This window comes from Bos grunniens, chromosome X (assembly GCF_055505025.1).
Source record: "Bos grunniens cultivar Pamir isolate PY7600 chromosome X, Bosgru_T2T1.0, whole genome shotgun sequence".
Taxonomy (NCBI): Eukaryota; Metazoa; Chordata; class Mammalia; order Artiodactyla; family Bovidae; genus Bos; species Bos grunniens.
In genome coordinates this window covers 87753890-87768723 of record NC_141194.1, presented here as the reverse complement: position 1 = coordinate 87768723, position 14834 = coordinate 87753890, and the positions used below count along the sequence as shown (strand labels likewise).

The window sequence follows — 14834 nt, the reverse complement described above, 5'->3', positions numbered from 1 at the left end:
CCGCTGCAACCACTTTGGTCCTGCCGCCTCCCTCCTCTACCCCTCTACCGTGCCTAACGGGGCAGGCATTCAATAAATCTGCAGTAGGTGCTGGGTAAATAGCAGACCCGTGGTCGATAAATGATGGATTGATTAACTGAAGTACTTGGCCGCTCAGTACAAGGTCTAATGAGGCACTGCCGTGGTTCATTTTCCTGTGCACCTGGGGAAGCAGAGTTTAGTGCATTAGGACTGGGCCAGGTTTATCTTATTCCTTTTTCTTTCTTTTTTTTTTTTTTACTGCAACTTACTATGAACTGAAAGGGTGAGGGATAGAGAGAAGTGAGGGGCTGGAGGCCTGGGAGGAGCCTCAAGAAAGGGGACTCCTGCACCTCTGCCTCAGTTCTCGCCCCTAACTGTCATTGGATTCAGGGAACTTGGGGAGCCCAGCTCTCCTGAGCCCTGAGATGGTGGTCCTGGGCTTGTCTGAGATTTGCATACAAATCACACCTGTCAGTAATTCCCGTGCTACCTTTTGACTTTACCTCGCTGTTTCTTCCTCCTTTCCTTGGACAGGAGGGCAGAGTCCCCCACTACACTCAGCCTGTGAGCCATTTACCCACTGACAACACAGTGTGACAGGCTGGGTGGAGACAAGGAAAGAGAAGAGGACCTATTGGTTTAGACAGAAACTTTGAGCCAGTGGACTATTAGATTGATGGGGCTATTCTGTGTTGTAGATATTTGTGTGAGTTTATTAGAGAAATATGTCATAGAATTTAGCAAGTCCCATTTCACTGGGGGCTCAGTTGCACCAAACCAGTAATGCCATTTTCTGAAAAGGCTAGGAAGTGAACTCAGAGAAGGCAATGGCACCCCACTCCAGTACTCTTGCCTGGCAAATCCCATGGATGGAGCAGCCTGGTAGGCTGCAGTCCATGGGGTCGTGAAGAGTCGGACACGACTGAGCGACTTCACTTTCACTTTTCACTTTCATGCATTAGAGAAGGAAATGGCAACCCACTCCAGTGTTCTTGCCTGGAGAATCCCAGGGACGGGGGAGCCTGGTGGGCTGCCGTCTATGGGGTCGCACAGAGTCGGACACGGCTGAAGCGACTTAGCAGCAGGAAGTGAACTAGGTATCACTGTGAATTCAGGCCAGCCTGGGGACTTTGAGACTTTGTAAAGAATGGATTGGGCCTCTCAGCTTCCACTAAACCCATCTCCCTAAAGTCCCCAGAACAGTACCTGACCCAACAAGCAGATACAAAAGGAAGAAGAACTTGTGACACCTGTTCTGCATCCCCCACCTCCAATGCACCAGGCTGACTTCAGCACTGTACCATCAGGTGACAGCAGGAGATGCCAACCCTCAAGAACACCCCAAACCACGCTTAAGTCCATAGCAGCTCACCTGCCTGCTTACATGTGCTGCAGAGCGTGGGGGCCTCAGGGGGGAATCACCTTCACCACCTGGCACTTGCCTCTGAGCAGACTCTTGGCCTGACACTAGGCAGGGGAGGCTTTTCCTTTGGAAGTGTAGTAAGCTCTACTTAGACCCCCAGCAGGCTTCTGAATGCCTGGCCCCAGGGAAGCCTGCCACTGAGCAAGCAGAAGCTTGATGCCTCAGTAACCTGGCTCTGTTACATAAGGGACTACGAGAGATATGAGTCAGGGACCTCAGGCTGGCCCAGGCCCAGCCTAGCCTGGGAGTGAGGCTAAAAGGGAGGTGTGTGTTTGTGTGTGGGGGGAGGGGGGGTAAGCCAGGAAGGAGCTGCTGGAACCACTTCCCTTCCTCTCACTTCTCACCCCCTTCTTCCTCAGGGATAGCTATAGCCAATCGCTGGCCTACAAAGCTGAGTGGGAATCCCGGCCAGACCCTGCGTTGTGAGCAGCTGCTCTCCATCTCCCCTGAAGAGAAGACAAGAGGAAGTAGGCTGAATAACCAAGGCTGTTTCGTGAGTAAATTCTTCCTTCTAGGAAGGATGGGGAAGGTCCCTGTGGGGCTTTGTCCACAGGCAGGGGCCTGATTTCAGGCTGGGCCTATTTGAGGAAAGTGGTTCCCAGGGGAGGAAGGCTGATCGCATGCCTGGGGCATCACTGACCAAGCAGCTTAGGGCTCTGGTTTCCCCTCGGGCTAGTGCTGCACAATGGGAAGCCTCCCAGTCAGTCTCCAAGCTGGCTGGGATCTCACACCTCACAAACTGTTTCCCATAGGGCAACAGCCACTTTGGGGCAGAGATTTCCAGGTAGAAGGTACAAGTGAATTAGCTTTGCCCCATGAAAAGACTCCCTCCTGCCCAGATTAGCATTTGAAAAAGCTTATTTTCTAGACTCCTCCCATCTTATCCCCACTCTGACTCCTTAGCTAAAATGGATTTTGGCATGGGTACATGGTGGCTTCCATAAGCCATTTCCCCATGCTGACTCCTCATCAAACCTGCTTTGAGGCTGAGATCTAGCCTTCAGCCTTCACAGAGATCCCATTAGTCCACAGGGTCCTGCTCTGCTAAACCCATGGCCCCAAGCGAAGCCCTAACCCTTGTCCCATTATTGCAGGCAATGGGACAGCACAACATGTCCTGGGCCATTATTGCCTTCTTCATCTAAAAGAGAAATTTCGTCTTTTTTGACCCTTGTGGTCAAGGAATGCTCTCCCTTGAGTGCACTGAGCACACTGAGTGCCCCACCAAATGGGCCCAAGCTTCAGGCCCACTCAGCACATTGGCTTCCCCAGGGCTAGTGAGACTACTGCATGACACCAACCAATTTGTTATGTAAACCCAGCCAGTCATGGCAGATTATGGCTCTGTGGTCATATTGAGGGATCCCTTACATAAGAGGAGAAAGTTCAGGTAAGAGCATAATCGTGATGCGCAAACACGACGCAATGGCTACCACCAAGCTAAAGACGTGGCTGACCTTATTCCTCTCAACCAGCCCACAAGGCACAGGCAAGTGCTCTGCTGGGCTCCACCACTCAGGGGACCCAGAGACCCTGGCAGCCTTGGCCAGACACATCCATCTCCATTTACCCAGACTTCCTGGCCTTCATGACCTGTTATGGAAAGGAGCCAAAGCTCTACCTGGAATTGAGAGCTTGTTAGTTTATCTGGAAGTGCAAATATAAGCAGGATTGTTAACCTTCTCTTCAGGCGAGGAGGGAAAATAAGGTCACCCTGGAAAGAGTTATTTTCTGAGGTGTGGGCTCACATGGGCCCATTCCTGGCAAGACTGAGGAGGAGGAGGAGGTGGAATTTGTGTTCTGTTCTTGTCACTTTTCTTGAAGAGCACGAATCTTCCATCCAGACCTCTCGAGCTCCGTGCTGCCCAGAGCCCCACATTGCAGCAGGCCTTTCAAGGACTCTGGCCCCATCTCTCTACTTCTCTTCTCCAAACTTGGCTTTCATAGGTTCCATTCCCATAGAACACTATTCCCAATGAGCTGTCACCCCGAAAGGAAGTTCTGATAAACAAATCCACATAAGGTGGTCAATGGTGAGTAAAACATTTACATGTTACTCTTTTAAAAAGGAAATCTTGGGTAGCAAACCTGGGTAGACCCTGCCCATTCATGAGAGAGACACACTCAAACTTTTTCCAGTCCCTAATTTATGAGCATCCTGAAAGCACATCATTTCCCTCATAAAACTTCTATCATTTGGTTAAACTTCTTGGCTTTCTTTCATTGTAATCACTAGCACTAGCAGCTGACTCAGGGAGGGAGGCCTTCTCCCCAAAGAAATAGACATTTGCTCTTTTCATGGGCATTACTACACTTGAATGAATTGACTATCAGAAAAGGACTACAAAACTGGGTTGAAAAGTAGGTTCTGGGCAACTCCACTCCTAGGTAGAGACCTGAAAGAATTGAAAGGAGCTCAAAAAGATACCTGGACACCAATGTCCAAAGCAGCATACTTCACCAGATCAAGCAGGTGGAAAGAACCGAAGTTTGTGAACAGATGAAATGGATGACACAAAATGTGGTGTATCCATCAAAGGAATGTCATTCACTCATAAACAGGAAGTAAGTGCTGATAAATGGATAGACCTTGAAAACATTGCCTCAAGTGAATGAAACTATACAAAAGGCCACATTTTGTATAATTCTACTCATACAAAATACCTCAAATAGGCAAATTCCTGAGATAGAAGAACGGAAGTTACCAAGGACTGGAGGGAGAGGAGAACAGGGAGTTACTGCTTAATGAAAATGAAGAGTTAGTCATTCAGTCATGTCTGACTCTTTGCTAACTCATGGGCTATAGCCCACCAGGCTCCTCTGTCCGTGGAATTCTCCAGGCAAGAATACTGGAGTGGGTAGCCATTTCCTTCTCCAGGGGATCTTCTGGACCCAGGGATCAAACCTGGGTCTCCTGCATTACAGGCAGATTCTTTATCACCTAAGCCATCAGGGAAGGTACTAAATAGGTACAGAGTTTCTATTTGGGATGGTGCCAAAGTTCTGGAATGGGTAATATTGCTGACTGCACCGTTGTGAATATACTTAATACCACTGACTTGCACACTTTAAAATGGTTAAAATGACAAATTTTACGTTATAAATATGTTATTGGTATATACGGATATACCTAATATATACATATTCTTTATATACATATATAACATACACTCATATGTAGTATATATAGTAGTTGCTAGTAGAGCAGCAGGGTCACTCACCACCCAAAGCCTCTGAGCACATGGAATTCACATCTGTGTCTCAGCAAAAAGACAATTTCTAACACATCAGGGCTCTCATGAGGTATACAAACCATGAATGTTACGTCTGCAAATGCATTTGTGTTTTCAACAGACAATGTGTCCTAATTCAAGGTGCCTATTCTTTGTCAGACCACTAGGCACTAAGGAAAAAGTTATTTTAAATTACCCTGGGCTAGGAAAGGACTTTCAGAGTTTGATATCAAAAGCAAAACTCACAAAGGCAAAGAATAACAGACTTAAGCACAGAAACTCAAAACCTTTTCCCAGCAAAGTCCACCATCCTCAAAATCAAACGGCAAAATTAGTTGAGAAACGGTTGCAACCTCTAAATCAGAATTTCTTGTGGTGTGGCCCAAGTACTGCTGCACTATGGAATAGGAACTTTGGATGGCAAGGACAGAAAACTGATCTTAGAGTATAAAATTAAGCTCTACAGCAGGCAGGTGGGAGAGTTTTGCCCCCCAGATCCTCTCAGTTCAGTTCAGTCGCTCAGTCGTGTCCGACTCTGCGACCCCATGAATCACAGCATGCCAGGCCTCCCTGTCCATCACCAACTCCCGGAGTTCACTCAGACTCACGTCCATCGAGTCAGTGATGCCATCCAGCCATCTCATCCTCTGTCATCCCCTTTTCCTCCTGCCCCCAATCCCTCCCAGCATCAGAGTCTTTTCCAGTGAGTCAACTCTTGGCATGAGGTGGCCAAAGTACTGGAGCTTCAGCTTTAGCATCATTCCTTCCAAAGAAATCCCAGGGCTGATCTCCTTCAGAATGGACTGATTGGATCTCCTCGCAGTCCAAGGGACTCTCAAGAGTCTTCTCCAACACCACAGTTCAAAAGCATCAATTCTTTGGTGCTCAGCCTTCTTCACAGTCCAACTCTCACATCCATACATGACCACAGGAAAAACCATAGCCTTGACTAGACGAACCTTTGTTGGCAAAGTAATGTCTCTGCTTTTAAATATGCTATCTAGGTTGGTCATAACTTTCCTTCCAAGGAGTAAGCATCTTTTAATTTCATGGCTGCAGTCACCATCTGCAGTGATTTTGGAGCCCAAAAAAATAAAGTCTGACGCTGTTTCCACTGTTTCCCCGTCTATTTCCCATGAAGTGATGGGACCAGATGCCATGATCTTCATTTTCTGAATGTTTTCCTCAGAAATCAGGTTCAGGAATATACATTTATGAAATCATTACTTTGAAGACTCAGAGAAGCACAAAAAATTTTTATGCAAATTTTTCTTGGAAGCTTGATTTCTGAATCCACATCTTTCCCTTTACTACTATATATCACATCAGTAGGGAAGGTTAAAGGAATTAACACACGTAAAACAACTAGAAATCTTGCTATTATTTTCTGAGCATCTAAGTGGGGACCAGTTGTTGCTGGCGCAGAAGCTTAAAGGTAGAGTCCAAGGGCTCTCAGAGCTGCAGGAGAACTCAGATTCAAAGTAGCTCAAATCACACTGGCTGGGGTGCTGGGGAGCTGAAGAATAGAGCTGATTAAGTAGTTCTGGATAAAATCTTAGAAATAAATTTGAGATTACAACAATGACAACAACAGAATATGGCAAAAGCTCCCCTTTCAGCTTGCTATACTTTACTGATCAGAGAATTTGTTGTTGTTTAGTCACTAAGTTGTGTCCAACTCTTTTGTGACCTCATGGACTGTAGCCTGCCAGGCTCCTCTGTCCACGGGATTCTCCAGGCAAGAATACTGGACTGGGTTGCCACTTCCTTCTCCAGGGGATCTTCCTGACCCAGGAAATGAACCCATGTCTCCTGCATTGGCAGGTGAATTCTTTACCAATGAGCCACCACAGAAGCCCAGATCAGAGAATTAAGGCCCCTCAAATTTCAACTTGGCAAATTTTTTAATAGGCTGCATTTTAATTGAAAAAAAAAATTAGCTCTTTGCCCAGCATATTCTATCTGCCACTTAGGTTTTCCAGTTTTAGAAGCATTTTCAACAAATAATACAGTATAATAGATTGACCAATCATCCCAGTTTCCCTGGGACTGTCCCTGTTTGAGCACTGAAAGTCCTGTGTTGGTGGAAAGTCCTGGGATGGTTGGTCACCTGACCTAATTAGGACATTTTAACCATTTGATTAGTTTATGGGCTAATATTTGCCTCTGCTTAACAATTCTTCCTTCATCGGCAATTCTTTAGTGTCCTACTGATCTTAGGTGGAGTCTTGGCTCTGCTCTTCATTGTAAGGCATCGAGAAAGTTATTTAATTTTCTCCAGCCTTAATTTCCTTCATTAAAAAATGAAGAATGTACCACAGGGAGGAGGGAGGAGGGTTCAGGATGGGGAACACATGTATACCTGTGGCGGATTCATGTTGATATATGGCAAAACCAATACCATATTGTAAAGTTAAAAAATAAAGTAAAATTTAAAAAAAAATGAAGAATGGTGATAACAGTACCCATTTCATTGGGTTGGTGTAAAATTAAATGAGGCTATGCAGATATAATGCTTAGCACACACTGTAAACACTCAGTAAATATTTAGCTATTAATCTATTATAGTTATTAGTTACCTAACACAAGATTGAAAGGCTGGTGTATGAAGCACTTCTCCCCCCACAAGTAGTTTAGAGGGACTATTTACACACCAATGAGCTACATGCCCATTACCACTGATTCATACATATATACACAACACTGTTCATCAGGGCTTCTACCAGGCTATCAGAATTACTGCATGTGGTTCATACCAGAAAAAAAATCATATTTAAACCCTTATAATAATTTTCCAAGAGTCAATTAAAGTTGTAAAATCTTTACATAGGACCACACCAACAATTAAGAAGTCATCTAGCCAAAAAAGAACCTTTATTGAGTACTGGCAGTATAATTAGAAGCCAAGGGAAACCCAAGTAAGTGGAAAACACACCTTACCCTCAAATTACTTACACTCTTGTGTTCCAAGGAAACCAAGAGCTAAGCTGAGAGTCAGGGACAGGTCAAAGCAGAAACCAGACAGAAATCAAGAATCTGCCCCACGCTTCCTCCCAAGAATATAGGAGCCCTTGCAGTGGGGGAGTGGGCTGTAGGAGGAAAGGCAGAAAGAGTCGCTTCTCCAGAAGAGATGGCCATGAAGGAGACAAGTTAGAGGAAAAAGACACTCAGGCAGGAATCTGAAGTATCAAATAATTAAATGGAATAGAAATAACAATGATGGCTGTGGTATGAAGCTAGAAAACCAGGGAATAAATGAAGTAGGAAGAGGAAATTTTCACTCAGAAGACTGTCCAGCCTAGATTTTGGAGAAACCCCATGACCAGCAATAATGGCCTCCTATTTTGCCAATGAGCATGTCATTATAGGCAAACTTTCAACCAAATTCAGAATCTCCAGTCTCTAAGGTCCCAGTTGTGAAGGCAAATGACAGAATGGTTTGTCTTTCTGGAACTGTTAAAGTGGTTACCACAGGACCCTGTCACTCCCCAGCCTGGGGGCTTGAGTTGCTCTGTTCCCAGGAGGGGAGCCAGGGTGCTCAGAGACAACTTCCCAATGATATGCCCTGTTCCCTCCACCAAAGCCCTCAGCCCCCAACCCAACCTGGTAGCATTTCCAGGCTTTGCCAAGAACCAAGAGGTGTCAACAGAGTAGGTGGCAAAGGAGGTCTTGCTGTTTTCAAGAAATCCAGACCACCAGAAAGCCTCCCAAGGTGTGGCACAAGTGAATACTTTGATTTCAGACTTTCAGCCTCACATCTCACTCACTTAGGTCTGACCCTCCCAGGCCTCCAACCTAGGACCCAGAGCTGAGGAAGTGTCCCCTCTTTTGTTTCATCAGGCCATTTTGGAGCAGATTCTCTCCCAGTTGAAAGAGTGCAAGTGCTATGAGCCGTCTTTCCAGGTGTCGCTGCCACCCATCCCCCACTACCTACAGCCCTAAGCTCAGTAGACTATTAGGAACCTGTTAGGGCTTTCGCTCTGCAGGGTTGCAGTGGCTGTGGTCTGAATACACTTGTAGTAATCTTTCACCAGAAATGAAGATTCCCTGGAAACTCAGCCTGGTTTCTTAGAGACAATGAGATAAATTGATGCCTAAAGCGAAATAATAGATGAGAAAGGGCTGTGATGGCGTGGAAAATAATGTTATAATAATGCTAATGAAGTCGGCAGCCTTGCTTGTCCCCTCCTGGAACTTCTGGGACTGTGGAAGTTAACATGGGCTGAGCACTAAGTGAGGTAGTTCTTGCCTAGCTCGATGGCTTTTAAAATTTCCTATTTGTGTCTCACCGACAAACCATCAAATTACTCAATTACTCTGTGGAAGCCCAAAATTACTTATTACCTTGTCTGAGTACATTACCTGCCCATGACTTGGAATCTCAGAACTAGAAGGAAGCTTAGAGACCAGAGAGGTCAAGCAACTTGCTCAGGGTCACACAGGGAACTAGACACATAACTTGTACTACAACCCAGGTCGCCCACAGAGCGTTTCTCTTTCTCTTACGGTAACCTGTGACCTTGAAGAAGAAGAAAACCCACCCACCCCCCCCCGCCACGCGCGTGCACACACACACACTCACCAGTGCCTCAGTCCTGTGGCTCTAAGAACACCAAACCCACAGCTGAGTTTCCTAAAGTTGCCTCTCCTGCCTCAAAATTGCTGCAGTTGTCTCCCCAAGACCGGCTCTTACCAGAGTGCCTCAGACTGGAAGACTGCAGCCACCTTTGGTCTTCCCATTGTGTTTTTCTCCTCCACTCTCCCTTTCTTGCCCTTCAGCAGGATTTCTAGAAAGTCTGACCTGCACTCCAACAACAGGCTTGCCATGACATAGACTCATCCACCCTCCTGTCCTGGGATGCTCTTTGGGGCTGCTTTTAGCTGTCACTGGAAATGGAAGGCTATGATCCATGGTGGATCATGGATGGGGAGGGGTCCCTCTATCCAGAGTTTCAAGAAATTCTCACAGGTCTCTAATTTTTCTTATTCCCCATCCTCCCCCACACCAGTAGCAGCTGAATCTGTCGGGACAATTTGCTTGCCCCTATTCTCAGTCAGGGCCACTCAGTAATTTAAAAGCCCTTGCAATTTCTGCCCAAGTTTGCCTGTTTGGAAATGGACTTTTGATAAGCGTGGAACTCAGGTCCCAAGAGCATCCCATGGCAGACTCTCCAAAGTGGCCATAGAAATGTAGGCATTTGGGTAGAAAGTGCCGCCGGCTATCCCCAAAACATCTACCGCTCTGTCGCTCTGTCCATCTTATGTGCTCCAGCATTTCCCCAGCAAAGCCTCCGCAGGCACCTTTCCAAACAGGGCTCCCACCTGCCAGGCCTCCCCTCAGCCACACAGGAATCCAGGTAGCCTCCTGGGTCGCGTTGTGGCGGTCCCGGGCGCCCAAACCTCCAGTGCCCCTCTCAGCCTTCCAGAGGGGGCGCATTCAGCCCAGGCAGGTGCGAGGCAGCCGAGACCAGGTGCCCACCCGCGCGTGCCCCGCCACCCACCTGTGGAAGAAGAGCAGAATGGAAAGCATGGTCTGGTCGATGTTGCGGTTGCAGATGCCCTCGTTGATCAGGTAGCAGGGGTCCCGCAGTACGGGCTCTAGCGAATCCTGCCGCATTATGCTATTGAGCTTGTCGGTGTTGAGGTTCTCGAAGACCAGCTTCTCCTGCAGCTGCCGAAAGTTGCTCACGGTGGGGCTGCCCGAGTTGTTGTTGTCCCCGCCATTGTCGCGCTGGAGCCCGCTCCGGTGGGCCAGGTCCAGGCAGCAGTTGCAGCAGTCGAGGCCGACAGGTGAGCGGCAGTCGGACTTGGGCTGGGCCATGTTCTCCGGCTCGGGGGCCGCCTGGCCCGCGAGGTCAGGGGCAGCTGGCAGGTGCGCGCCCGCCGGGCCGGCCGGAGGAGACTCCAGGGTGTCTGGGACAGACAAGCTGAGAGGAGAAGAAGAGTTGGAATTGAGCGTCAAAAGCCGGCCACCGTCGGCTCGGCCCCCTCTTGGCTGCGCCGCTCGGGGTGCGAATAGAAACAGCTGGACAAACAGCTCTGAGCGGATCCTTCGGGCTCACTTCCTCCTCTTCCTCCTCCTCTCCGCCCCCCTCCTCCTCCTCCGCCTCTCCAGGCCAGGGCCGCCCCCACCCCCCACCCCGAGGTGCCGCACGCGGCCCCCGCGCCGTCCCAAGTTTCCCAAGTGTGACAGCGGGGGCCTGGGGCGGACCTGGGGTAGCAGGAAGGGCGGGCGGCGGGGCCGACAGAGAGCCGGGGCGCGCCCTCGCTCCCTCCCTCTCGGGTTCCCTCCCTCCTTCGCCAGCTCGGGGACTCGCCGGCTCTCAGGCTCTCCGGGGCTGCGCCGGCGGAGCGGTGGCAGAAGCCGAGCGCGAGTGAGTGAGCGAGCGAGCCGCGCGCCCGGGAGTCAGCGCGGGGCCGTGACAGCATGCAAATGACCCGCCGGGGGGCCGGCCGACCACGCGGGGCCGCCGCCGCTTCGCCCGCGCGCGCCCGGGAGCCGGCGGCACGGTACTGTGCCCCCTCCCCCGCTCCGCTCCCACCGGGCTTCCGCCCCCATCTTGCCCCAGCACCCGCAGGGCCGCCCGCACCTTCTGCCGTCCTCCTGGGAGCCCGGCCCCGCTCGGCCTCCTTCCGTGAGCCCCGCCGCGCTTTGGCTCGGGCTGTCTTGCTGCTTCTGGCGCATCTTGGGCCAGGAATCCCTGAGAGCCGCCGCGCCACCCCCGGTCTCGAGCTCAACGGGCGGACCAATGTGCCTGGTCCCACCGCGGACGGGTCCCCCTACAGGAGAGACGCCGCCTTCGAGAAGCGGGGTGGGGGTGGGGTGAGGTGCAGAGAGCGCGTGGCCCCTGCTGGGTGTCCGAGGGCGCTGTGCGCGCCTCGGGCTAACCGACACGCGCATGTAACAAAACTCAGACGTACGCTCAACCGCTCTTCGGTTTCTGTCCGTTTCTTCTCCCTTCATTCCTTTCCCCCTTTCCCCTCAAGTGCTCTCTCCTATGTCTTCCCTGAACCCCATCTGAGATGGTCTTTGCTCCAGCTTCCTGGAATGCCAGTCCGTTAGTAGTTCTCCCTCTGTCTGCACTCCCCACCCCCACACCTTGCTTCTCTTTGCCCTTCTTCTTCTATTCTTTCTCTCATATTTATTTTTCTGTTCCTTTGCCCCTCTTTCTCTCATTTATTTTTCCGTTTTTTTTCTCTCTTTCTTTACTCCTTTCGGCCCTTTCCTTTCTTTCTTGCCCCCTTTCTTATTACTTTTTTTTCCGCCTTTCCTGGATTTCCTTATTTAGGATTTTTCTCTGCCATTCCTCTTTTACTCCTCTCGGTTTCTTTCCTTCTCCTTTCCTTTCCCTCATTTTATTCCCCCCATGCTCCCCTCACTTACACACCCCCTCATTCTCCTTAGTTTTGTCTCATCCTCCCCATTTCACTTAGCTTCCCCAATTTTTCCAAACTTGCAGTTTTTTGCTCCCCACCTACCACCTTGTGAAATGAAGTCGCTCAGTCATGTCTGACTCTTTGCGACCCCATGGATTGTAGCCTACCAGGCTCCTCTGTCCATGGGATTTTCCAGGCAATAGTACTGGAGTGGATTGCCATTTCCCTCTCCAGGGGATCTTCCCGACCCAGGGATTGAACCCGGGTCTCCCACATTGTAGACAGACGCTTAACCATCTGAGCCACCAGGGAAGTCCTACCTACCACCTTAGGTGATCTCTATCCTTACCTTTTGGAGGAGTGTAGTGATTGGTTGTTCATGGATGCTGCAGAGTGTCCTGAAACCTTGGCCTGAGGGGTTCTTGGCTCTGAGGGAAAAGTGCCCCTGGAGCCGAGCTGAGGTGAAAGGGCACGTTTGTGGAAAGCAGGCAGATTTGTGGAAAGCGGGCAGATTTGTGGAAAGCAGGCAGGTCTAACCCCAGCCGTGTGTATGTAAGTGGTAGGGTTCTGAAGTGTCTCGGGACTTGGAGACTTGGAATAGTTTGTATACATAGAATTCAGTAATTATTGGTTTCTGAGAAAAATTCAAAATATTCCTGATGTGTTCAGTTTTCACTTAAAACTCAAATGGATTGCAGTCAGCACTTCCCCACCCTTCTTTCAGCTCGCTTTCACAAGGCCGTGGCCCTTGCGATAGACCGGTACATACTGCCATCTTGTGTTCACAAAGCGGAACATTTCTTGCCTGAGTCAGATCTTGGCGGAGACACTAGAGGTGCCCCCTAGTGGGATTCACACTGCACTCGTCCTGAGAGCACGAGGTAAAAAGAGGCAGATCGTCTCACTAAGAGGGCTCGTTGGCCAGGCTGTACATCTGGATACCAGTCAGGGCACAGCCACTCTCTTTCTAGTGCCACTCCACTTATCTGAGTCTGGAGATCGGGCTTTCATAGATTTAACATTCCCTCTGTGTGCCACAAGTATCACCCCCATGATGAGGAGCAAAGGACAGCTAACAAACTCCTGTTTCCAAGGCTCTATAGATCTTACAAGGGGCCCGGCAATTTTCAGAAATGGAAGGAGGACAGTACTCTCTCTGCTGTAAGACGCAGAAAGCCAAAACCGATCTATGTCCCTGCCTCCTGACAGGATCCCAAGATAAGACAGGAAAGAGGGGTTGCAAGGTCACTGACTGGGCCAGCAAAGCTGAGGGTATGGTCCCTGTGTTCTCACAGACTGTTGAAGACTGTTTATCTCAAAAAAGCCAGTCGTTTAGATGCATTAATTTCCCTTTTTCTTCTTCATTGTCTTTTTTTTTTAATGTTCTTGGTTAAAAGCCAGAGGAGGTAGTAGAATATGAAATTTCATATGCATTATGTAGACTTATAGCCGACTGAATTGTTTTTTAATTACAGTGTTTATGATTTTCCCTCTTGTTTATAATTATTTTATGTTAAACATTATAACAAAATATATTAGCTTCATAAATGTTTATTTAATTTGTGTTTTGAGAACTGCAGGGGCCTTTTGCTTCTACACTTGCCTGAATTCTTTTATCTTTGTGCATAACCTTGGGACAAGGCCCTGGCGGAAGTATTTCCTTCTTGGCATTTGGCACCATTAAACTCCAGAGTTTGTCCCCTTGACATTTCCCTTGTTGTAGTCCTTGCTAGCAAGCAGTATTGTTAATAATTCAGTACAGCTTTGCATACTATATCCAGGCTGATCAAGAGCAAATATAACTTAGAAGAAAATCTAGATAGTTCTGAGATAGAGTTCAGAAAGCTGTTGTGTATTTGCACACAAGTCCAGCGTGTATTGACATATAGCATACCTTCCTGAAAAGGCTGACTGGTCGGGGCCTTCTTGGCTCCTCTCTGTGAAGCCTCCCTCTGCTCACATATGCTGTGTTGGATGGAGAGATTCCCAAGTAGCAAAACGTTCTTATATAAACCCAGTGAGCAGAAGGGGACCCATTTACAGACAGGGTGGAATAGAAAGGGGGAAAAAAGGGATACCTTCTCTGATGGAGTCATCAACAGTCACTCTCTGCTCGCCCTGTGCCAAGTATGGGGTGAGTGGGGATTCAGAGGTAAGTAAGACACAGCCCAACTACCCAAAGAACTCATGGTCTAGTTGGCAAAACAGAGACATAAACAGACAAAAACAGCACAATCTGGGAATGACAATGGAGGCCTGGTGTGTGGGGGGGAGCACTGCTGTGGGAGTGTGGAGAAGGGGTCAGCTCTGGAAGGAGGGAAAGGCACTCTGCATGGAGAGAGGAGAAAACAGAGGCCTGGAGATGACAACAACATGTGTGCAGGGGCTGGGTATGAATTACAAAGAAGTCAGTGTTACTGGAGAATAGATGTGAAAGATGGAACAGTGAGAGTGAAGGCTAGGAAGAGATTTGGGGACCAGGTATCAGGGGACCTCATGTGAAATGGGAAGGAAATCCTCCTGCTTCACAAGTTTGCCACATATTCAGTAATTATTAAGAAAAGGAATAGGTATCATTTACTGAGGTCATGCTATGTGCTGGGTACTTTACATATATTATCTTATTTAATCTTCACAACAATCCTATGAAGTAGGTTATGATTCCAGTAATGAGATGGCCTTGGGAATGTTCAAGAAGCTCTCATGTCACATAAGTAGTAAGTAGTGGCATTTGGATTTGAACCCACCCCTTTCCAACTTCAAAGCTTATGCCTTTAACT

The 14834-nt window shown here is 48.6% G+C and overlaps 1 protein-coding gene across 3 annotated transcripts in view; it reads right to left on the bottom strand.

The window, feature by feature from the left end:
• Nucleotides 1-11430, bottom strand: part of TSC22D3 (TSC22 domain family member 3) — a 66557-nt gene extending 55127 nt beyond the window's left edge. Inside the window, exons 1-2 of one of the 3 annotated variants that reach the window (XM_086386685.1) lie at nucleotides 11268-11430; nucleotides 10179-10604 (exon numbers count right to left, since the gene is read on the bottom strand). In XM_086386685.1, the coding sequence (XP_086242811.1) occupies nucleotides 10179-10604; nucleotides 11268-11362 (521 nt within the window). In that variant the 5' untranslated portion in view covers nucleotides 11363-11430. Of the gene's footprint in view, nucleotides 1-10178; nucleotides 10605-10888; nucleotides 11162-11267 lie in introns of those variants that run through there. The other 2 variants (XM_086386687.1, XM_086386686.1) reach the window with 2 other exon arrangements.
• Between the last annotated feature and the right edge of the window lie 3404 nt (nucleotides 11431-14834).